General features: G+C 49.5%; 1 protein-coding gene and 1 non-coding gene across 3 annotated transcripts in view; both read right to left on the minus strand.

Annotated features, from left to right (window-relative positions):
• The window catches only part of CABP1 (calcium binding protein 1), a 36,337-nt gene extending 15,287 nt beyond the window's left edge, over nucleotides 1-21,050 (minus strand). The window contains exon 1 of one of the 2 annotated variants that reach the window (XM_075898077.1): nucleotides 20,338-21,050. In XM_075898077.1, coding sequence (XP_075754192.1) covers nucleotides 20,338-21,045 — 708 coding nt within the window. In that variant the 5' untranslated portion in view covers nucleotides 21,046-21,050. Of the gene's footprint in view, nucleotides 1-1,465; nucleotides 1,595-20,337 lie in introns of those variants that run through there. The other variant, XM_006114754.4, reaches the window with a different exon arrangement.
• Nucleotides 142-214, minus strand: TRNAR-CCU (transfer RNA arginine (anticodon CCU)). Its single transcript has one exon. It is a non-coding gene; the product is annotated as a tRNA-Arg (tRNA).
• Nucleotides 21,051-24,869: the final 3,819 nt, after the last annotated feature.

Below are 24,869 nucleotides of genomic sequence, written 5' to 3' on the forward strand. Positions count from 1 at the left end.
CAGACACACAGAGGCTAGGGACACAATTCCTACTGGCTAATCCCCATTGATAGATCTCACCTCCCTCTATCTAGCTCTTTTTTGAGTTCTGGCCTTCACAAGATCAAATTTCTTTGTCACTGACAGGATCATTGCAGTTGTCACCCCAGATGGGACTTGAACCCACAATCTCTGGCTTAGGAGGCCAATGCCTTGTCCATTAGGCCACTGGGGCACACATTACTGCTATTACCTATTATGACTTTCTCCTCTGAAAGGCACAAGCAGCCTGTTTGGTGATGAATCATTATTTGGTTCAGAGTCCCCCACTGAATTCTTCCCTCCAGCTGGCCTAACGGGCATATTCTATCTCAGTGCCTTCCTCGCCCTGAAATGTACAGTGTCCAAGGAGAACAATTCCCAGTGCCAATTCAGCTCATAGTGGTAGCACAGTTTCTAAATTGAATCAATCCCTGAACTATTCTGAGATGTAAGCACACAGCTGTCTCCAGGTAAAAAGCAAACAGACCCATATGGCAGCACAAGTGGGCATGAGGGCGTACACACTGGGCTTGAGAATGCATGAGGGAAGGCGCGAACACACACCTGAGCAAGTGTGTACATGCTCATACATGGCACAGAAGGCAGGCATGCACACATACATAAATGCACACAAACATGGATACCTACAAATATGCAAATATACAAATACTCAGAGCCACACATATGTGAGGACTCCCAAGAATAAATGCACACATGCAAGCACAAATGCACCCATAAGATCATGTGCTCACACTTATACATGTGGACACACACTCATGCATATACTTACCCACACATCTTCACTCACACTCTCAGATGTTGCACACATACACATTAGCATGCACACATGTGCAAAGTGCACAGACGCAGCACACATTCATGTGCTCATTTGCATGCTCACAGAGAGGGATATGCACTAACAAATGTGTGTGCTCCCGCATATCCACATGCATGTTTGCATACATATAGAATAACAACACAAATATTCAATCCTTCACATGCACTCACATTAATAGAGAGATATATGTTAATTTGCACACCTGCATACCAACACATATGTGTGCACATCCTCACACATGTGCATGTATAATGAAATAGTATGTATGCAAACATGTGCCCACATGCTTGTGCACACACACATGCACAACATGAAGATGGACAAAATGCATGTATATGTACATACAAACTTACACATATGGATGGAAACATGCCTACCCGCATGCTTACATATGTACACATATATTCACAGACCAACTGTGGCATTCATCCTCAAAGTTCTGAACAGTGCACTTCTTAGGAAATGGATTTATGGAAGGAGCTGAACCTTTTGCAGACAGGTCTGCAAGTTCCTCCCTCCTTCCTTTCCCATCTGTCCGTGATGTCACCCGTCCCAAGAAGCAGGGTTTGAAACAATGTACAACGCACTTCCATTCAGGGAACATACCTTTTTCGAAAGATTTCTCAGTGGAGACTTCACACAGTTGCCCATAATATGTTGAGTCTGCCTTTCCGATGGACTTGGTTATAAAGGAACCGAGGCAATTGATTCCATTAAAGGTATTCCTTGGGAGCAAAGCAAGAAAGGCAGCACCAGTCAAATCCAATCAGCTATTGGCTGCTGGGGCTTTACTTTTCAGGGAGCTTTTTTTCTCCGCCTCTCTCTGTGCTTTTTTACTTTATGTTCACTTTCTTGAAAAGATGAAGCAGGACAGAGAGGGAAGGGAGAAAAACAGAAAGAGAGAGGAAGAGAGAGAGGGAGGACAGAAAGAGGGAGGCGGAGGTATAATCTACATCAGATTAATGCTCAAATCCCTCCCACTCCCCTCAATCTGCAGTGAAGATTGTTTCGCGCATGGGAAAGGGACGATTCAGGGGAAATTAAAGCAGAGAAGTGATTTCAATGATGAATCCAGAGAATCTGGCTACTTTGGATCCACATAACCAGCGAACATCTCATTCTGTATCCCCCCCCCCCCCCCCACATCATTATTTTCAACTCCTCTGAGCTTTTCAATTAACAAAGAGCAAGGCTAGATGGGAGGCAATCCACTTAGAAGCCCTGAGCAGAGACTGGCGCTCAGACCAGCACAGTAATGGACCATTTATCTGACTGGGACCTGATCCTGAACTACAAACAGTAAAAGACCTGGGAGCTAGCTCTTTTTCCTGCCATGGCCAAAGCAAGCAGCTGAAGACAGCCCCCGGTGATTGTAGGCCCCTCTTCACCTCTTCATCATGAAGTGCCAGCAGAATGCTAGAGTCTCCCCTGCCTTCTGTAATTAGAATCGACTAACAACTAAGTGGCTGGTTTTCCCCAGAACATGTGTAAGCAGAGATGGCGCAACACAAACTCCTGCCAGTGCCATTGCTTAGTCTGCTTACGTCTGGCATGAAATCTGCCCCAAGCCTGGACTGCACCAAGTTTTGGGGCTGTAGTGGGAACAAAATTCAGATTCCAGATTCAAAGTGCATAGATCACTCCATCTCTGCAGTGAGCGGAACCAAAAACTCAGCTACAAACACGCTGGAAATCTAGTGCACAGAGATAACAGAATCTTCCTCCTTCCTCATCACATCCCAATGCAATACCCACCCCTGAAACAGTCAATATTTGAGTCTCAGACAAATCTTGTCTCAGACTTTGGGATGGCTGAGAACATTCACGCTGAAGGGAGGTTTAAATTTCAGAAAGGATCCACCATTATCCCAGGCAATGGGGCTCTGAATTTAGTGGTGGATGCTTCTTTAGCTATGAAGCCACCACAGCTGCAAATCCACAAGAAGAACTTATACCGTAGGACGGAGACCCACTTCCGTCCATAAGTGCAAAGGCGGAGGTGATGCTGGAGCTGCAGCTGTACTTTAAAACATGCATTAATCTGCCCCCCTTCTGAAGGGCCCAAAGCCAGCTCCCCCCAGGGTCTGTCAAAGTCTCTCATCAGCCCTGCCAGCCTCTCAGTGCTCTTGAGTTCCTTCCCCATTCTCGGGGACAGCTCTGACACATGCTTATACTAGCAGCCCCTGAAAGACACAGGAGTTCCAAGATGTAAAGTTCACCAGGGAGGAGGCTGTGGTTGAAGAAATTGCCCCAAAACTGCTGACCATCCAGGCCTGAAGAGAAGGGCTTGGGCAGGGGAAGTAGAGATCAGGGCGTCTCCTGAGCAGAATCCATGAGCAGCATCCCTGATGAGAAATGTAGATTCTCTTGCCTGAACATTCCCAATCTCTGCAGAAGCCCTTTAGGGCCCCCAGTGCTGGTTACACAGCCAAGCCCAACTTCGGAGTAGAGGGGGACTAGGTGTAATTAACTCCTCCCTGCAGCAACGTCAGTGAATGAGATCTGCTTTCTGTGCTGTCCTTTGGAAGATCACAGTTTGAAAATCACAGATGCAGGGGAAAATGCAGGACCATGTGCTTGAGAGGGAGTTTGCTCTAGCCCCAGCCTCTCTCAGCAGGAGAGCAATAGGGAGCACAAGTCGTGGGGGGAGTGGAGCTCCTGGCTCCTCACAGGGCTGGATTACCCAATAGACAGACTAAGCATGTGCTTAGGGCACCACCAAAGCAGGGGCACCAAAAAAAAAAAAAAAGAGAAAAAAAGAGATTTTATGGTATAGTATTGTTTTTATTTTGAATTACATAAGGGGGGGCACCATAATCTTTTCAGTGCTTAGGGCCTCTACCGGTCTTAATCCGGCCCTGCCTCCACTCCACTGTGGCTACCGATCACAGCCTGCACTGCGCAGAGATGCTAATGAAGTGCTGGTCTATTCTGGGCCATGCTATTGGCTGCTAATAATGTTCTTTGAAGCTGGAGCCATCCCTGGGCTCCTTGTTTACTGACAAAGTGCCTGTCTCCCTTGAGCAGACACTGCCACATAGCAAGTGAAGTGTCTCAGCTCCTTCCAGAGACAAATTACTCCAATTCCAGCGCAAAACTACAGGAGAATCACCTCCCTGCTGCTCATCAGTCTCGCGGTGACAGGCAGGACAGTGGCCAGGAACTCCCTGCAACGGATAAATATCTGCCTTCTTGTCCTCCAAGAGGGGGAGGAAAAGGAGAAATTTATCCAGGCTTCTGTCCCCAGAGATGGCACAGGCAGAGGACTAATCAAATCACACAAGCTGCTACATGAGAGAGTGGAAAGGCAGGAAACTGCAAAGGGGACAGGACAGATGACAAACAGGGCACAGAGGAGAGGCCAGGCGAAGCACTTTCAGAGCTGGAAGGGAGCGGTGTGGCCAGGACTGGACACATTTTGCATTTGGATGGGCAACACGGGCATAATCCTAAATCTTCAACCCTTTTCACTGTATACGGAACTCCTCTGAAGTCAAACACACAGAGCACCAGTCCAGCAAGCCCCCAGTTTAGGAAGTAGAGAACCTATGCAAGTGATACTCAGACGGAGGCTCATGAGCTGCAAGTGATTCTTTAATGCACGTCCTGCAGCTCTTTGCAGCACTTGGGATTAAAACACTTTGGTGATTTAATTATTAACCAATCTAAGGTGTTAACCAATCAGGATGCTTTCACTATGTTATTAATGAATAATTGTAGTTGATAAAATAATAATACTTGGCTAGTCATTTTGCTGTGAGAATTCAGTGAATTCACACTACTATCGCTCTTCTGAGTAATGTCGGTTGCTAATTTGGCTCCTGAACCACTAAGGTCTGAGTATCACTGGCATAAGCATACTGACAGATGCACATCCTCAGCAGCCAGTTCATTTGTACAGGCTGTGGTCCGGGTCCCATTCCCATCCCTCGGCACTTCTAGTGATGTGCACTGAGAAGTGGCATCAGAGCTGGAAGAAGAGGCATTCGGACATCTAGAAAGAGGGAGCCAGAAATGCAAACAGGCTAGTGAGGTCTACCTTTACTGCTCCTCTATTTCTGAAGCGGCTCTGCCTGGGAGAAAAAGAGGCCTAGGAGTCACGAGAAGGCTACATCTGTGCCCAAGTGTTGTGTGTGGGTGCACGCAGTGGGTGGATTTATATGGGTGTGGGTGTGGGTGCAGGTAGAGGTGAGCATTTGTGTTTGTCCACACACATTGGCTGTGTCTAGACTGCATCCCTTTTCCGTAAAAGGGATGCAAATTAGACACATCGCAATTGCAAATGAAGCGGGGATTTAAATCCCCCCCGCTTCGTTTGCATAAAAATGACTGCCGCTTTTTTCCGGCTCGGAGCTTTGCCGGAGAAAAGCGCCAGTCTAGACGCGGATCTTTCAGAAAATAAAGCCTTTTCCAAAAGATCCTTTATTCCTTATTTTAAATGGAAATATTTCAGAAAAAGCTTTATTTTCTGAAAGATCCACGTCTAGATCGGCGCTTTTTTCTGGCAAAGCTCCGAGACTGAAAAAAGCGGCAGTCATTTTTATGCAAATGAAGCGGGGGGGATTTAAATCCCCACTTCATTTGCAATTGCGATGTGTCTAATTTGCATCCCTTTTACGGAAAAGGGATGCAGTCTAGACACAGCCATTAGCTTTTCTTTAGAAAAGTCTGGAATTGTTTCATAGATTTTTTTTTTTTAAAACATTACTGAGCTTTGTGAGAGTCAAACCTAAGCTGAGTCCTGGCATCCCCACTAAGAATTCCAAGGATGGGGCTTGGTGCCTTGCTTGGAGTATTCTGGCTTAGAGTTGGATTTTATCCTTCAGGAATGAGGAACTTGCTATGGAGACATATGGAGAAGGAAGAAGCCTGGCATGAAGGTTGGGACAGACCCAGAACAGAGGGATGGATTAGCTATAAGAGTATGTCTGCACTGCAGAGTTTTTCCAGAAAAACGGCCATTTTTCTGGAAAAACTACACTTACGTCCGCACTGCAATTGCGTTCTTTTGACAGAAAGAACAGAGGGTTTTTTTTTCTGACAACGGTTAACCTCTTTCGACAAAGAAGAAGCCTTTTTCTGAAAGAGCACTTTTGGAAAAAGGCATGTGTGGATGGGGAAGAGATTTTTTTTTTCTAAAGAAGAGGCTACTTGGAAAAAGCACAGGTGCCCTGGTGGCCACTCCATTCCTAGAAATCAAAACTTAAATGCGAGATAGCATCCAATGAATGTGACGATATCTGTCAAAAAAGCAGATCGCTTTTTCGTTGTGCTTTTGCTGAGTGGATGCTCTCTTTTGAAATAAGTTTTTCCAGAAGATCTCTTCCAGAAAAGCTTCTTCTGAAAGAAAACTCCAGTCTAGACACAGCCTAACAGACTACTGTCATTTTCCCCATCTCTAGAGTCTATGATCAGAACCAATGTTGTTCTTCAGAGAAATGAGGACTAGCAAACTTGGTTTTTCACTCATAATAGGAAGTATTGATTATAAGACACCCCTTCCTGCTTAGGAACAAAACATGGAACTGACACCTTAGGCTCAAACATTAAAGAGGATTTTCTTTCCATAGAAAAATGTTGCTGGTACTAACTCTGATTAGTTCAGTGATAGCTGCTAGGAGCTACTTCCAATAGCAGAGAATACTCAGCTGCATAAGAGAGAGCTCTAAAGCCAACTCAGAATTTGAGATGGGAGAGGGAAGATGGAGAATTTGCTTTGTCAGATTGCAACTACTTTAGCAGCATAGAATACAAATGTTTCTACTGGTCTCGGAACAGTCTCCAGATGACAAAGTATTTCTGTTCCTTATTTAACACCACGGCTGTGTCCAGACTCCGGGGTTTTTTCGGGAAAAGTAGCCTTTTTCCGAAAAAACTTCCCCTGCGTCCAGACTCAAGCCGCGTTCTTTCGAAATTAAATCGAAAGAACGCGGCTTTTCTTTCGATGGCGGTAAACCTCATTTCACGAGGAAGAACGCCATCTTTCGAAAGTTCCTCTTTCGAAAGAAGGCGTTCTTCAATGTAAATAGGGCTTCTTCGAAAGAGAGCATCCAGACTCACTGGATGCTTTCTTTCGAAAAAGCAAGCCGCTTTTTCGAAAGTTCAACGTGCAGTCTAGACGCTCTCTTTTGAAAGAGGCTTGCAGTCTAGACATAGCCCAGGTCCCTTACAATATGTGGTCTTTCATCTCCTGGGACAGTAAGTCAGATCCTTGTTTGTAACAGGAACAACATCAATGTTAATGTGATGGTTTAATCTCTGATGAGAATATAAGAATGAGGGTCAAACTCATGCCCAGTGAAGTCAATGGAAGTCTACCTAAGGGAGGATTTGAGCCACTATGTACTTGGAATATGTGACTGTTTTGTATTTTTATATTGAGAAATCCCATCTGACTCCTGCCTGTTTAATTTCCCCCTCTTGTACACATGGTTTCAACCTGAGCTGGTATTGAATTCTTTCTCTATTTTGCCATGATTTTGCCTCTGGATTGGTATTTTTCAGCTTTGTTCCTGCTGAACAAATGGGCTGTTCCTGCTCTACAATGGGGTGGGCAAAAGGGCCTCCACAGGCCAGATCCAGCCCACCAAGCAAGTTGATCCGGCCCATGGAGGCCCTGCCGCTCCCCCACCCTCAGGCCAATTGGGGCCTGGGTGCGAGGGAGCACGCAAAGCTTCCTCCTGCCCTGTGAGCAGCACACAGCACTTTGAAGCACCGCATGCTGCTCGCAAGGCGGGAGAAGACATTACGTGCTCCCCACCCCCAAACCCTAATTAGTCTGGGGGCAGGAGCAGCATGCGAAGTTTCCTCTGCCCTCTCCCCTCCCCCCGCGAGGAGCGTGTGGCACTTTAAAGTGCTGTACGGTCACACAGGGTGGGAGCAGGGCGAGGGAAGCTTCACACAGCTCCCTCACCCCCCAGGCCAATCAAGACTTGGGGGGGAGGGGAGCGCGTAATGTCTCCTCCCGCCCTGTGAGCAGTGCATCGCACTTTGAAGTGCCGCATGCTCCTCACAGGGTGGGGGTAGGGCGGGAGGAGGCTTCCCACGTTTTCCCCGCCCCCAGGACAATCAAGGCCGGGGGGGTAGGGGAGTATGTGAAGCCTCTTCCTACCCTTCCAGGTGGGAAGAGGGGCAAAGGGGTTCCTCCACCCCCAGGCCAATTATGGTCTGGGGGTGGGGAAGCCCAGAAGCATTCTGGCCCCACCCCTTCTGGCCTGGTCCAGGGCCACTTCAAAGTATTTTGAAGTGGCCCCCGGACAAAAATTATTGCCCACCCCTGCTTTATATGGTGGCTATATGACTCTGTGTTTTAGCAAGAAATGAGGCAGTCTTGTTTGTTGAATGACTTTCAGTGAGCCTGTTCAAATAGGATTTATTCACATCCTTGGAGTTACATTGTCATTGGTATCAGGGCTCCTTCTGTGCTACAGCTCCCAACCACAGGTATCGGTACTGGGTCTCCAAATAGCTGAGACTGGTCATCTTCCCTTCTTCTGCATTAGGCTATGGCATGTTATTGCTTCCTATTCAGGTTGTGCGTTTTCCAACCAGGAATGGAGCTTGGACTGTACTGTTTTCACTCAAACAAAAGCAGTTACAAGAGAATGGGGCTGAAAGGGGGAGGCTGCAGCAGCAGGCACAGGCTAATGCAGGGAAGGTCTTAGTCTAGCAGTCAAGAACAGTTGCCTGAAGAGTTTGGAACTGTCTTCATTCTTCGGGGTCCGTTGCTGACTCATGCTGACCATAATATTATGTGCATGTTTCTCTTCTGCGTTACACTACTTGGATCAGATTCAAACACAATCAGAAAGTCAGTTAACAAAATTGAACCCCCACTGATATTTCCCACCTATCCCAAGATACAAGAACCCTGACCTGCCACTGCTGCTCAGTTCTATCTCTAGTTCAAATAAAAGTAGTGGGCCGGAATCTCAGTTATACATTGTGCAGTGGAAATGGCCTTCTAGTTTACACAACCCTTCCTGTCCCCCCTCTCCTTGGCCCATCCTTGCCCTAAACTCAGAAACAGGGAAATCAGAATCAGCCACGCTGTCTGGAAAACACTTGAAGCTCTACCTATGTGCCAATCCCAGGGTGAGTACTTGGTGAAACTCTATGTGATGCAGTCAATGGTGCTGGCGACTCAAGAGCTGGTGTTCTTCTGCAGAGTCAGTGTGATGCTGCAGATTGGCATGAGCCTAGAGGTGCTCATAAAACCAAGGTCCTGATTGTGTGCACACATTCAAGATCCAATGGCTCATTTTGTAAGGGTAGAAGTGTTAATCCCAAAATGGGGTCTGCTGATCATAATCCACCTGGGCTGATCACAATCCAGCATAGTCTGCCATTCTAAATCCCCCCTGTAGGTTTTTAAGTGAATATGGGTTTCTTCTTTACTTCCTTTCCTGAACAGTTGTCTCATGTCACTGTGCAACATGGATTGAAGTAATTCATGTTCTACCACGGAGTGAAGGCTGTACAGCAGCACGAGATGAAATGATCCGTGTATATCCCTTCCCAAGGTGGTTGCAAAGGATCTAGAAATGCCACATATGTCAAGGAAGGGAAAGGTAGCATAGAGATTAGAATATTCCCAATGCTCTTTATTTAATAATGACTTCAGTCACAAGTGTATTGATTTTTTTAGCTTCATCTTGGTACTAAGCAACTGCATAGGAACACACCAAAATTAACAGCCATTTGCCACTATTCCAAGAAGGGAACTAGAATAGAAGGGTGATTTAGGTTTATGAACCGTGCTGACTATCTGCAAAGTCAGATGACAAATGTCACTAGATAATTAAAAGGGAGCCCAAAATTAGCTAAGAATCTTTTACTGGATATGCAACATGGAGTTGCTTGTTATCGGAAATCAATAGCACTCATGGCTCATCAGAGGAAAACAGCAACTGGAGCTGTCATGCTGGAAAGAACCAGAAGTAATTTTGGTGACAAATACATATGGTCTGCATTGTACCTGGTGCTAAACCCTTCCCTGATTTACACCTTGTGCAGGTCCATTAACTCCAATGAGATTTTGTGAAACATAAGTCAATGCAATAAAGGCAATACATAGTCCTTGGAATCGACATTGGGCTACTTAAAAAGGCAAATAATTTTTTTCTCTCCCAAAAGATGAGCTTGATCCAGCCAGCAGGTTTATGCATTTCAATGGGTTAGACCAGTGTTTCTCAACCAGTGGTATGAGTACTCTTAGGCTGGGTCTACATTGGCATGATTTTGCGCAAAACCAGCTGCTTTTGCGCAAAAACATGCTGCCTGTCTATACTGGTGGGGAGTTCTTGCGCAAGAACACTGACATTCTAATGTGTGAAATCAGGGCTTCTTGCGCAAGTCCTATGATGCTCCCGCTCAGGAAAAAGCCCTCTTGCGCAACTGTTCTTGTGCAACAGGCCAGTGTAGACAGGCAGCATGAATTTCTTGCGCAAGAAAGCCCGATGGCTAAAATGGCCATTGGAGCTTTCTTGTGCAAGAGAGCATCTACACTGGCATGGATGCTTTTGTGCAAAAGCAAATCTTTTGCGCAAAGACACATGCCAGTATAGATGCTGTCTTGCACAAATACTTTTAATGGAAAAACTTTTCCATTAAAAGTATTTGTGCAAAATCATGCCAGTCTAGACGCAGCCTTAAGAGTACTTGAAAGAAGTCTGGGGGGTACATCAACACAGCTGAAATTTGGAGAAAACAAATGTTTGTTGTAAGTTTTACATCGCTTTATTATTTTTGTACTTTTTACACCCAAAAATTTCATTGCCTTCCCGGCTATGATTAAGTTGTTTAAACAGATGTATTGCAATAGTAGAAAAAAGTGTTGTGTGTCTGAAAACTGTAGGTACTGGGGGTACTTTCAATTTCTTAAAGGGGTACTTTATAAAAAAAGGTTGAGAAACACTGGGTTAGTCACAGAGGGGTTGTGTTAGTCTGTAACTTTAAAAACAACAAGCAGTCCTGTGGCCCCGTGGAAACTGACATGTGATCATGAGCTTTCGTGGGTAAAGCTAGAATGTTGTATATTTGATGAGCAGAGCAACGAGGGACATTTGTTTCGCTTGGTTTTACTTTTATGTTTTTATCAAATCCTTTTAAGATAAAGACCTATTTTAAAAATACGTCACTCACAAAGATTAATGCTCTCTGGCAGAGCTGCTGTGCATAGGAAGCTTGACCATTGCCTGTCAGTGTTTCTGTGTGCCTGGCTTTCCTACCTCTAGCTTTTTGGAAGCAATTAATGTGGTAAATTCTTCCCCCTGCTGTGCAAAGGGTAGACTGCCTGGATGTGCTCAAGTGTTTTTCTGTGTTCATAACACACAGGGGGCTCTGTGAATACAAGCTGCATATTTTTAGTGCCTTCCGGCTGAGAAGCTGAAAGACATTAGTGAATTAACCCTACAAGCCCCACTGGGAGGTTGGAATTATGCCCCCTGGACAGACAGGGAACTGAGTTACAGCAGGGTGATTTGCTGAAGGTCTTTAGCATAGCTAGAAGCCATGTGAATAGCCTGTCTTCCAATTCTGCATGTTAGCCACAGGTCCCTGCTTCTTGTTACAGTGGTGCTCAGCACAGCTGCAAATCATGCTATTTTTCTTTGGGCCATTGTACATTGACATGTTCAACTTTAAGAACTAAAATGTGAAAATTGTAGCCTTTCTATGCATACATCTTGCATATTCATGCTGGGGCATGTACATATGTATTGGATTGCAAAAAAACTATGCATATATGAAGAGGTGAGTGTATGGGTATTTTTCCATAGAGGGAATTGTGTCTTGTGTGCATGTGTGTGTGTATCTTTCTAATAGAATTTTGTGTATCTGTATATTTATGTTTATTCATGGAGAATACTCTGTGTGTAAACATAGATGTTTGTGTGTGTGTATGTGTTCCGAACTACATACATACATAAGGTTGCACGAACACTACATAAAATGATTTTGTGACATGATGCAGGCTGTGTGGATATACATTGGAATGTTTGGAAAGCATTTGTGTGTGTGTGTGTATACACAGCTTGTCTGTGGACATGGGGCTGCATGTGTATGTGTATCCACCCAGAGTGTATGTATGTAGCGTAGGCTATATGTATGGATACAAGCGTGCTCATATGTAGGTTGTGTGTATACATACAGAGAGGCATTATGCAGGGTTGTTCCTAGAGGAATGTGGGCCCAGAGAATCCTCCCACCACAGGCCACTGCTCGGTCTGCACCTGGGCCCCACTCCACCCCATTCTCCAACCCCTGCCCCTACTGCATCTCCTCCCACCTCCCTTGTACTCCTGCTATGCAACCTGGGATTACCAGAGGGCCTAGCAGGGGGCAGTGGCCACCCTCACTCTCACTCCACTGGGCCCTGCAGGCTCCAATCAATATAGGACACCCTCCTGTCCTTAGGATAGTTGGACAGCTACTGCAGGGACCCGCAAAGTGCAGGGCCCAGGGCAGCCACCCCGAACTATCTTATGGGTGGGATGGTTCTGTATGAATGTATATGTTGATTATGCATATACTACACAGGATGCATGTGTGAGTGTGCACACAAACATATACTTGTAGAGTGGCTGTGGCCAGGTGTGCTCTTCTACCATGCGACACGTTCTGTACTAAACACCTATTGGATGATGAGGGCGGATAGTCATCACAGCATCCTGCAACCCGGGGGGAAGGAGCTATCGAACCTAAATACCTGCCTATTGTCTTTCTGGGCAGGACTTAGGGGGCCACATACGTCACCGCCTTGCACAATGCATCACTGCCTTCCTGCTGTGAAAACTTGATAAGCTGGGGTCAATAAGGGGAAGAGCCCTTGAATGTTTGGGAGTGGAGACTAAGCTAGAATATAAAGAAGTTGTAGGAGGAACCTACACCGAAAACGAGGTGAATTCTGCTGGCCAGCAGCAGAGGGCGCCTTGGTGACATTGACAGAGCAGAAAGTCCCTCACTGGAAAGTTTCATAAAAGGCAGGGTCTCTTGGAAGGATGAGGCCCCAGACAGGGACAGAAAGCGGGGAGGGTCTCAAGAATGGAATGTGGAAGAGAGGAAACGTTTGGGGCAATGAAAATGAAATAGAGAACTGGAACAGGTGAAGATTTTCTATGGATCACAACCCTGACCCTTCCCCTGAAAGACGAATCACAGCACTGGATTCATGTCAGATTCCTGTGTCAAAACCAGCTGTTTCCCTTCTGCAGGTTTGCTTTAGGCTACCACAACCTCCATTCTGGGTTTGGAAACCAGTTCTTCCTATCCTCTGATTCTGCCCCAGGCATCCATGGTTAGGCGCTCAGCGTTGTCTCTACACCAACAGCCTGTTTCATTCCCTCGCCTCTCTAGTTTCACATTCTGGTCTCAGAACTGATCCTTGCCCTGCATCAGGGCTTACTCAGGGTACCCACTTCCATGGCTCAAACAGGACCTCACAGGTACCACAATAAACGCAGCCGGAATAATAATCCAGTCAGAGAAAGGCAGCTGGCGAGGCGATTATGGTTCCCTCTTCTGTTTTATTCTGTTATACTGTTCACTCATGTGGGGACTGGACTGTGACCCCCTGAAAAAATCCCCCCCCACAATGATTCTGTGACTCTGACCTCTGAAATGTGCAGATGTGAGAACTAGTCACCTCAGTTAACCATAAACCAGGGGTGTGGAACCTCAGGCCTGGGAGCCGGAGGTGGCCCTCGGCTTGCCTGGGTCCAGCCCTGAGGTTCAGGCCCTCCCCAGCATTGGGAAGCCCGTGCTGGTGCTCCAGCCCCACTGCTGCCCCCCTAGGGGCTGGAGCACACAAAATACACAAGGCTGCCCCCCCCCCCCAGCTCTGGTGTATGAGGTGAACTTGGGGAGTGTCTTTCTGCTTCTCAGTCAGGGGCCACAGTGAGGGGTTTTTTTTTTCTGCTTCTCACTTGTGTGCAGCCCCCGACTGGTTTTTCTGTGGGTCAGTGGCCCCCGACCCAAGAAAAGGTTCCTCACCCCTGCCGTAAACATTGCGACATGACTGCCCATCTCTTTGGCACAGCCTGAGACTACATCCGAGAGCCTCTATCACTGCAACACAATAACATCCCTTCTATTAGAGCACAACACGGCCTGCAGGACTTCCCCCTTCCCCTCCCCACATCCCTCACACACCTCGGTGTTAGTCTGGGATCCAAGAAACTTTATAGTGGAAATATATAAGTGACCCTCTCCTCTCTCTCTCTCATCAGTCAGATGTAAAAGTGTCCTTGTACGTTTCTGCTTGGAGGGTTCTTAAGTTGTGGGCCTGAAGCAGCAGTTTTTACTCAGGCAACACTCCCATTTGAATCAGTAGGAATTCAGAGTTCCCAGTGTCATTGAGAGTTTTGCCTTAGTGTGGACCTCAAGGTAACAGGGAGAACAGGGAGAAAGTGCTTATCCCTTCCCTGTGGGTGTCTGGGAAATACTCTCTTGCCTTGCAGTTTCTGGCTCCTTTTGGAGAAGATTGTTCCTTAGGGTACTCATCAGCCAGCTGATAAGCAGGGCTAATTCCCTTCACTCTGGCTAGTGCCATGATGCACCAGGGTGCCATTGCTTTTCTATGAGTAAACTCCAAAGAGATGCAAGAAGATAGACAAGGAAAGGAAAAGAAAAAGAAAAGAGCCAGTTGCAAACAAAATCTTTCTCCTCCTGTTTAATGTTTATTTGGGCACTAGAATTAAAACCTGATCTGGTAATGGGACGACACATGCCGAAAAGAGAGAGCCTCTCATGACCCCTGGAGATGGAAATACAACAGGCCCTTTGGCCTTGGGCACTTACAAAGCCGGTAAATATTTGATAGGCCCTTATGGCTTTCTCTGATCTGCATGATCCCCAGGCTATTAGAAAGCAGTTGTCTGAAAACTGTGTTAGGAAATCACTTCATTAAAAAATTTAACAGCCAGGCAGGGCGTGAAAGCAAAACAGCCCTGAAAACTGCCGGGTCTCACATGGCGGGATCACTTACACATTAATATTGCATGGCAAATGCCAGGAAAGGCTCCGCTTAAAGGGCCAGGACCATGAAGCCAACAGAACGAAGAAAGAGAGAACTGGAGTTCTGTGCCTGCTGCGCTGCTCTCCTTGCTGCCCCAGTGTGCCACCGGGCTATTGCCACTCTGCTGTCCTGCTGCCACGCTGCTGCTGCACCAAGATCCCTGCCTTCATGCCACTTCTGCACTGCTGTCCTGTGGGCACGTCACTATGGATCACCAGCCCTGCCATGCTGCTGTTGGTGCAACACTGTCCCCGTTAACAGGCCACTGCACTGCTGCTATCCATGGGGATGTCACGCCTGACACTTTCCCTGCTGATGCATGGATGATGCACCTCATCCCCTGATGTCAGGCTACCCCTAGATGGCTATTTCTGCTGCCAAACTACTCTGGCACCTTATTCCTGCTGCCCTGCTAAGGCTGCATTGCTAACTCTTCTACTCTGTTATCCCTGAGCCACCATCCTTGCTGCCACATTAATGCTGCATAGCTGTTCCTCTGTCACAGCTAACGTGCACCTCTCTCCCTGCTGCCATGCAGATGCTGCTTTGCCACCCCACCTCCTACACTGCCACATTCCTGCTATACCAATATTGCGGTGCCATGCTTCTGCGCCACTGCAGCATCCCACTGCCAAGCTGCCACATTCCTGCTATATCAATATCGCAGTGCCACGCTTCTGCACCACTGCAGCATCCCACTGTCACACTGCCACATTCCTGCTATACCAATATCACGGTGCCTCGCTTCTGCGCCACTACAGCATCCCGCTGCCATTCATTGCACCACTATTCTTGCAACGTCCTGCCAAACTGGGCCCCACCCCCCCAGCAGACCAGGGAGACGAGGAGCAAAGCCTCGGAGGACGCTGGCAGCGGGACAGCCCAGACGCACTGCGGTCCCGCTGCCCACATCCTCCACAGCTTTGCTCCGCGTCTCCCTGGTCTACTGGGGGGGGGGGAGCCAGCAGACCAGGGAGACACGGAGCAAAGCCGTGGAGGATGCGGGCGAGACCGCATCACGTCTCGGCGGTCCCACCGCCCGCGTCTCCCTGGTCTGCTGGGGGGGGCGCAGCTAGTGCGCCCCCCCAGCAGACCAGGCTTTTCTCGCCTCAGATGCCTCAGGTAGAGCAGCTCGGGTGCTGCTGGGTTGGTCCCGCAGCGCGGCTCCTCGGCGCTACTGGACCAACCCGGCAGCACCCCAGCTGCTCTGCCCCAGGTGTCCCCAAGTCAGCCGCTGCTGAAACTGACCAGCGGCTGACTACAGGAAGCCCGGGGCAGAGCAGCTGGGGTGCTGCCGGGTTGGTCCCCGCAGCGCCGAGGTGCGGCGCTGCGGGGACCTACCTGGCAGCGCCCCAGCTGCTCTGTCCCAGGCATCCAGATTCAGCCGCTGCTGAAACTGATCAGCGGCTGATTCCAGGAAGCCCCAGGCAGAGCAACTCTGCCTCGGGCTTCCTGTAGTCAGCCGCTGGTCAGTTTCAGCAGCAGCTGAATCTGGACACCAGTTCCGACTTACATACAAATTCGACTTAAGAACAAACCTACAGTCCCTATCTTGTACATAACCCGGGGACTGCCTGTAATTCCACATCTACACAACCAGCAATTATTTCAAAATAGTGTTGAAATACTGTCAAGCTGGAGGACTTCTTACTCTGACTCCTGTAACCCTCATGGTAAGAGGAGTAAGGGAAGTTGGAGCAAGAGTGCTCTATTTCGAAATAAGTGCTGTGTAGATGCTCCTTATTTCAAAATAAGCTAGGCATTTGATGTAGCTCAATTTGTGTAGCTTATTTTGAGTAAAGCCCTGCAGTGTAGACACACCCTGAGAAGCTGCTCCTGGACTGCATTCAATTCACTGCACAACATTTTATTTCCATAATACTGTGTTAATTCTGCTTGCACTAATTTACCTTAATCCTCCCCTCCAGCACTGTATTAACATCACACTCACTGCCTTATGGCTTTACAACAACCCCACACTGCCAGACTAGCACAGCTCTGTACTAACATCATACTGAATGCCATTGCCATGTGACTGCACCGGATACCATGCCTTTGCAATATGATATTACTCCATTATCAGGCTGCCAACATGCTAGTTACACTAATGTGCCACGAAGCTACAACATACAAATATCACACCCTTGAACTGCCTAAATATACACACATTGCGCCAGTATCACTTCCTGGTACTGCTCCAGGAGCATGTCACAATGTTACTGCATTGTCAGGAGTCAGGGCTTTACTATCAAGTCTCTCTGGTGCTGGTACTTACACCCAAGCGTAAGTACCACACTAACATGCTTTTCTCATATTATGTGTTACTCCACAAAGCCCAAACACTAATATGTCATTAGCCTACTGTGACACAGTGGCTTATACTAATACACTATTACACCACCCCACATCTATTTATACATGCACCAGTGGACTACTACACAACAGTATGATGCACTGAAATTGCATGATATTTCTATATAGAATACCAATGCACCTTGAATGTAGTTAATAAAAGACTTCTGCATTATCATACTCTGACAGTACATGCTTTCACACTAGACTATAGCAAACACCACCAATGCACCACTGGGCTGGGCTAACACACCAGTTATATATTTACAGCACTTCTGCCCATGCTCTGTATTTCCTCTTGTACAGTCACAAATCTGCCTGAGACATCTCTGGAGTGCTGGATTACTATCTCACGCTGCTACTGCAACAATGACATACCGCGTGAAGTCATCCCTGCAATGTTTTCTGCCTGTCTCATTGTACCACCGTGATATTCTGCAACCATGGCCATATCATAGCACCACCGTGTAAGCACAGGAGGATGTTTTGCTTGTGGAGCACTGTCCTCTGCAGCATTGTGCTCTCCTCCTAATGTATAACTGAACATTTATTTTAACTGCTACATTCGCTGTGTGATAACAATACAGGGGGCTGGATGTGTTAGCTGGAAGTTCCTGGACTAAAGAGACTGCTGCCTGGTGCTGTTGCTCTCATCTAATTACAGTGTATATTAAATGGGTGCTGCAGTTCCTGCAGCATTACATTGTATTCCTGGACATTACTGCACTTCTGTGACACTGCATCCACCCACGATTGAAACTTGGATTCCTACAGGTATCATTTCCTGTCCTCCCTGACTACTGCAAACTCAGAAATCTAGCCAACTGCTAACATTCTTTTCTCCACTCTCGGGAGAAAGCCTTCATCCCTTCTAGTACCATGCAAAACTTGCAACTACTTCTGCCCCAGGGCCTCTACCCATTTCTGAACTTGACAATTACAATTTTCTCTACTATGTGCCTTTGATTCTTCACCCCACTATTTCTGAATTCTGTGCTGCAGCTATATTCCTGCATTGCTGTGTCTACCCATTCCCATATGTCCTTACTGCAACCCACTCCACACGTCTTAGATTACCCCTTGAGGGGTCATTTCATCTGAGCTCTTTCAGAGAAGGCAAGAGGCAGAGAGACACAGATACGGAATGTCAGGCTATGAAAAAAAATCTCTGTTCACAAGCACAGGGGCTATGCACTGGGTAAAAGAAGAAGCAGAAGCAGTATTTAATTTGTGCTCTTTTTTGTTAAGAAAGCCAGCATTATTGTACTGGGATGAGGGGGCTAAATCTTGCCGTTTATGGCATTCAGTAGAAATGTGACACCTGAAAGTGGGTAGGCAATACTGGTATAATAAAAGGTGCCATTCAGAGCCAGTTTACAGCAGTGGGAAAAGATCAGCTCAAAAGTAAGTGGACCCTTGATTTTGTGTTGAGGACCTAGGCGTAGATTTTTGTTGTTGTTGTGATTCTGATATTTTGGGGCCAAGCAGTGCTGCAGAGCTAAATTCCACACTCAGTTACTTCCCCACGGATATCAGCAGTATTGCAGAGATGTGACAGAACAGAATTTAGCTCACAGATTTCCAAATATGCTGGTGGCATATTGCTCTTTGTCACCTGAGCACCGGTACTGACCGGAACCTTAAGACTTGTTACTGAAAAATGTTATCCCTGACTTTTGATGTCCAGTTTTGTGGGGCTAATTCTGAGCTGACTGCAGCAAGAATATTCATATCCCAACAAAAAGCTGATGCAATGTCCTGGGGAAAGGCAAAAGGTTAGATTTGATCTTCTCCAGTGCAGTCAAGGTTGTCAGAGGCAGACAGCACTTTCCGCCACTGAACTAAACAGACCTGGCTCACACAAGTCCTTGCTCTTGAGCACTAAAGTTCTGCTCCTCCCTTCCTCTCTCCACCACCCCAACCGGACCCGATAGTCTGCAGAACCTTCCAAGCCAGCTTGTCTATAAAATAAAACCAGAGATCCTAATTCTGGTGTCACTGATCACTCTCTGTACCGGAATTTACTCTTCAGGCCACCGCTTCATGCAAGTTGTGCTGGGGGGAGATTGCAGTTCCGTTAATCTTCTTGGAGATTACATCCCCCAGTAACATCCCATAATGGCTCTAAATGAAAATTGGAAGCAAGGCTGCCTTTGCCTCTTCTCTTTTAAAGAGTAGCCCTGTCAGGGGTAATTTCATTACCAGGCGCAGTCAAAAACAACCGCTCTGCGCCGACAGAGCCTGCCAGCCCTGCACGCATCTGTTCCCTCTCAACACCCTGACGGCAAGGGCTCCAGAACTGGGTCAGAAGGATTTTTTTTGTCCCCCTCCCGTCTTCTGGCAGCGCTGCCACCCGACATGCTCCCTATTTCCAGTCTACAGCCGCGTGCCTATGGGAGAAGCGAACACAGCGCGAGGAGAAAGGGCGCGCGAAAGAGAGAGGTCATTTGTTTTTCAGATCAGATGCTTTGGCTCTGTCCTCCCCCCAGACACAGCCATCCCTGGGCCCAAACAACTGGGTTATCGGTCAGCCAAGGAGAGAGGGGGGTGGGGTGAGGGGCTCACTTTGGCGCTGGGCTGAAACAGAATCTATTGCCTGCTACCTCTCCGTGCGCCCCACTCCCTCCGCGCCGCGGGGCGCAGAGCCAAGCCAGGCGAGCGTCTGGTGTCCCAGCACACAGTGGCCGGCTCTCGGGGTGAGGGGGTGCTACGAGCCATGGGTCTGACGGGGGCTTGGACTTTCTTTGGGGAAGTCACAAAGTGCCCAAAGTGTCTCTCCCCCTCCCACCCATTCTCAATAGACACCCGCTGCGCGCGCTCCCAGCCCGCACACCTGAGCCTATCCGGTGCCCCAGTCCAAACCTGCCCGCCCCACGCAAACACACGCACCCCTCGCCCGCAAGCTGCGAGGAATTTGGCGCCCCGGCGATCCCGGTGGCTCGGCGAAGTTTTGCAGAGGCGGCCAGGAAGCAGTGCACTGACAGCTGCGAGCTTCTCTCTCGGGCTCAGGCGGGCTCCGAGTCCGAAAGCCAAAGATGGGGAGGGAAAGGCGGAGAAAGCCGCAGGGGCTGGGGAAGGCAGAGAAGGGGGACGGGGGACACCTGCTCCTTACCTGGCCAAAGACGGAGCTGAGGATGGGGTGTAGCTGGTGGAAGAGGGGGTCTGCTTCCCGGGACCGGTCGCTGCTGCTGGACTTGGTGGAGAACTTGCTGCTGGATTTGGACAGAGGGGACGAGCCTTCGGAGAGCTTCAGGGACTCTCTGCTAGACCCCTCTGTGTGACCGAAGAAAAAGTCCTCCTCCCTCTCCTCCCCATCCCTCTGGCAGTGCTGCTGCGCTTGGTCCTGGCTGGGATGCTGCTGCTTCTGGTGGGGATGGGGAGGTGGCTGAGGATGCCGAGACGCCCTGGCTTGCTCCTTGCTGCTGCCTCTGCTTGGACCTCCTTCTGCTGGCTCCGGCTGGCTCTCGCGCTGCGCATGTGACTGCTTCTTGATCCCCTTCACTCCAGCCTCCTTGGCTCCGGGGTGGCAAAGTGGCCTCCTGGAACTGGGGTCCCCATGGAGCGGCTCCTGGCCGCTCAGCTCCCGGGCCGGGTATCTGGGCTGCCCTTTCCCGTCGCGGGCATGGCTCTTCCTGGGCTGGGGCTCCGAGCCTGCCGCAGCCCTCCGGCTCCCCCCGGCCTTCAGCAGCGAGGTCCTGGATTCGCTCTTTGCAATGGGCGAGCTCATGGCGCGCGGGGGGCCCGGCCGTGGCCGCGGGCGGGCGGGAGTGCGGGTGGCATGTCCTCCAGACACCTGCTTAAATTCAGCACCGCAGCCCATGTGACAGCTCCAGACAATGGGCCCGGGAAGGCTCCTCCGCAGCCGCCCCCTGGCTGCCAGTCCCAGGGGCAGACGCGTGGCGCCGGCAGGTGAGGGGGGCGCAGCCCCGCTGCGCCCCTCCCCAAAGAGGGGCCGGGCCGGGAGCGGCGGGGGGCGCGGAGCTGCGGGGCGCGGCTCTCGGCGCAGGGCAGCCGCCGGCTCCCAGCCAGCCCCGGCGGCAGGGGGAGGGTGGAGACCGCGGGCGGAAAGGCGCAGCGGAGTCCGAGCGCCGGGAGTCCAGCCGGGTCGCAAGGGAGCCCGGCCCGCCCCGGCCTCCTGCCCGGCAGGAGACTCAACTTTCCCGGCCCGGCGCTCTCGTGAGCCTGAAGCCGAAGAGAGAAAAGTGACCGGCAGAAAAGGGGACTGCGCCAGGACACTGCGGATAGGAAAGGGGAAGCGCACACTGCACAGTGCATGGGCAGGGCACTGCTGTGGGGAAACACACTGCTGAGTGCAGGGCACTGCAGTAGGGAAGCTCACACTGCAGAGGGCATGGTCAGGGCACTGCTGTGGGGAAGCTCACCATGCACAGGGCAGGGCACTGCTATGGGGAAGCTCACACTGCAGAGGGCATGGTCAGGGCACTGCTGTGGGGAAGCTCACCATGCACAGGGCAGGGCACTGCTATGGGGAAGCTCACACTGCAGAGGGCATGGTCAGGGCACTGCTGTGGGGAAGCTCACCATGCACAGGGCAGGGCACTGCTATGGGGAAGCTCACACTGCAGAGGGCATGGTCAGGGCACTGCTGTGGGGAAGCTCACCATGCACAGGGCAGGGCACTGCTATGGGGAAGCTCACACTGCAGAGGGCATGGTCAGGGCACTGCTGTGGGGAAGCTCACCATGCACAGGGCAGGGCACTGCTATGGGGAAGCTCACACTGCAGAGGGCATGGTCAGGGCACTGCTGTGGGGAAGCTCACCATGCACAGGGCAGGGCACTGCTATGGGGAAGCTCACACTGCAGAGGGCATGGTCAGGGCACTGCTGTGGGGAAGCTCACCATGCACAGGGCAGGGCACTGCTATGGGGAAGCTCACACTGCAGAGGGCATGGTCAGGGCACTGCTGTGGGGAAGCTCACCATGCACAGGGCAGGGCACTGCTATGGGGAAGCTCACACTGCAGAGGGCATGGTCAGGGCACTGCTGTGGGGAAGCTCACCATGCACAGGGCAGGGCACTGCTATGGGGAAGCTCACACTGCAGAGGGCATGGTCAGGGCACTGCTGTGGGGAAGCTCACCATGCACAGGGCAGGGCACTGCTATGGGGAAGCTCACACTGCAGAGGGCATGGTCAGGGCACTGCTGTGGGGAAGCTCACCATGCACAGGGCAGGGCACTGCTATGGGGAAGCTCACACTGCAGAGGGCATGGTCAGGGCACTGCTGTGGGGAAGCTCACCATGCACAGGGCAGGGCACTGCTATGGGGAAGCTCACACTGCAGAGGGCATGGTCAGGGCACTGCTGTGGGGAAGCTCACCATGCACAGGGCAGGGCACTGCTATGGGGAAGCTCACACTGCAGAGGGCATGGTCAGGGCACTGCTGTGGGGAAGCTCACCATGCACAGGGCAGGGCACTGCTATGGGGAAGCTCACACTGCAGAGGGCATGGTCAGGGCACTGCTGTGGGGAAGCTCACCATGCACAGGGCAGGGCACTGCTATGGGGAAGCTCACCATGCACAGGGCAGGGCACTGATATGGGAACGCTTGCACTGTAGAGAGCAGGGGCATGGCACTGCGGTGAAGAAGCTCACACTGCAGAGGGCAGGAGAGGGCACTTCTGTGGGGAATCTCCCACGGCTGAGGTGCTATAAATGATTGTATCTTATACTCATCCACCACTTTTTATCGCTCGATTTCAAGACACTTCCAAAGGAAGCTCAGTGTCATCGCCCCCAGTTTACAGATGTGGGAACTGAGGCACAGGCAGAGGCAGGACTAATTGTCAGAGCTGCCACGGCTCCCATGATCTTCGGTTCTAGCTGCTCAGCATTTGCGAAAATTAATTCTCAAGTCTATTTCCCAAGGTCACAATACAAGTCAATGACAGAGCCAGGATGAAAGAATTAACATGGCACTGCTGTGAGGAAGCTCCCCTCGGTGTAATGAAGGCTACCCCTGGTTCGCTGCTGAGAAGATGCCACAGCCATGAAAGTGGCAATTAACTTTGCAGCCCAGGATGGCACATCCCACAGAGTGCTAGCAAGCATCTTCCCAGCTCTGTTTTTAGGGCGCTCAAACTGGTCAAGCAGCACATCCCTGGAATCTTAGACCTGGGTTCCAAATTCTTATTGCTCCAAATGGCTGGAACAGATCCCTGGATCAGAACAGGCCCAAAGGTCCTGATCCAAATCCAACGTTCTTGAAGTTCCAGAGGGTGAGAGTCTGTGTTCAGACTATTTCAGAGGTCGCTGCTGCCTGTTCACACAAATGCAATCTTGGAGATGGGTCTGGGGGCCTTGGTTCATGGCTACTCTACACATAAAGAAATGCTTGTGCCTAAAAATGGGTGTCTCAAGTTTTGCGGTAAGCAAACCAAGGCAATTATTCTCAAAGGGTGACAGGTTTGAAAAGGGGCTTTAACAGTTCATCAGTTTTTCTTAGTCAAAGATAAGCACTAAATATTCTAATCACACACACATGCATGTTCTCAGAGAGTAAAGGCCACATTCTCCCCTTCCCCAATTTTTGCAGCTGTGCTTATGCTTCATTGACAGCCCTGGAGACTGAAGGCACTTAGCTACAGAAGGGGCACAGCATATTCAGCTGCAATGTAACCTCTCTTACAACGTGCCCCCAGACTGCCCGTAGTAGGATCCAGGGGAGAGTCCAGTTTCTATGGCTAACTAGTGCCAGTTGTGGTAGTGACTTGCCCAGTGGCAATTTCCTGCTCAAATCTACAGGATCATTCTGGCACTTAATTAAAGCCCGCTGCCCACTTGTATAACTAGCTGTTCACATTTTGTGAATGGCGCTCCAGAAGCAGTACAGTTACATGTGTGGTAGGCAGAGTCCTGGCTGGAAGAACTCATGGACCCTGAAGAGGCAAGGAAGAGCACTAATATGAGAATCACCCCAACATTTAGCTTGCCTTGCAGAAGCTGAGGTGTGCTGGAGTGATGATATTGACAAGGTGCTGCTTTTGGAGAAGCGGGCATGTCTTGGGTTCCAGCAGGCATGGACAGGGCACTGTTGTGAGGAAGTTCACCCCATTGGCGTTCTGTTTGACATTGCTTGCTGCGAAAAAGCATGAAGTTCTTGGGGCTATTTCCAAGGGCTATGGTGATATCTTGCTAGTCCCCTGTCTCAATCAACTGAGCACTGCAGAATTTTGAGCAGATGCCTCATTAGTGGGAAGGGAGTCACTTATGCAGGTGTGTGATTCATCACTTTGGAGAGCATTTCAGGGATGAAGGTAAGAAACAGCTCCACTAACTGAGCCAAAAACAATGCAGGCTGAGCCATGTTATGGAACAGAGCAGCAAAGAAACAGGCAGCAGCTGAAGCAAGTGCAGAAGGGGACAGAGCAAGAGCATGGACCCTAGTATCTGCTGGTTCTGAATCCCAGGTCTGGATCTCAGCAGGGAAGGGACATGTTTGGAGAATCTGAACTAGACTCTCCTTTCATATCTGCTTTTAAAGTTCTTTACTTATCTCCTCTTTCAGAAACAGTTTAATCTTGGGATCACAGTGTAAGGTAAGAAGCTGTGTGGCATTGACGGAATACTAAAGAGCTGGCTGGTCTGGAGGAGCCAAATGCCAAGGAACAGCAGTGCCCA

The sequence above is a fragment of the Pelodiscus sinensis genome, chromosome 15 (assembly GCF_049634645.1).
Source record: "Pelodiscus sinensis isolate JC-2024 chromosome 15, ASM4963464v1, whole genome shotgun sequence".
Taxonomy (NCBI): Eukaryota; Metazoa; Chordata; order Testudines; family Trionychidae; genus Pelodiscus; species Pelodiscus sinensis.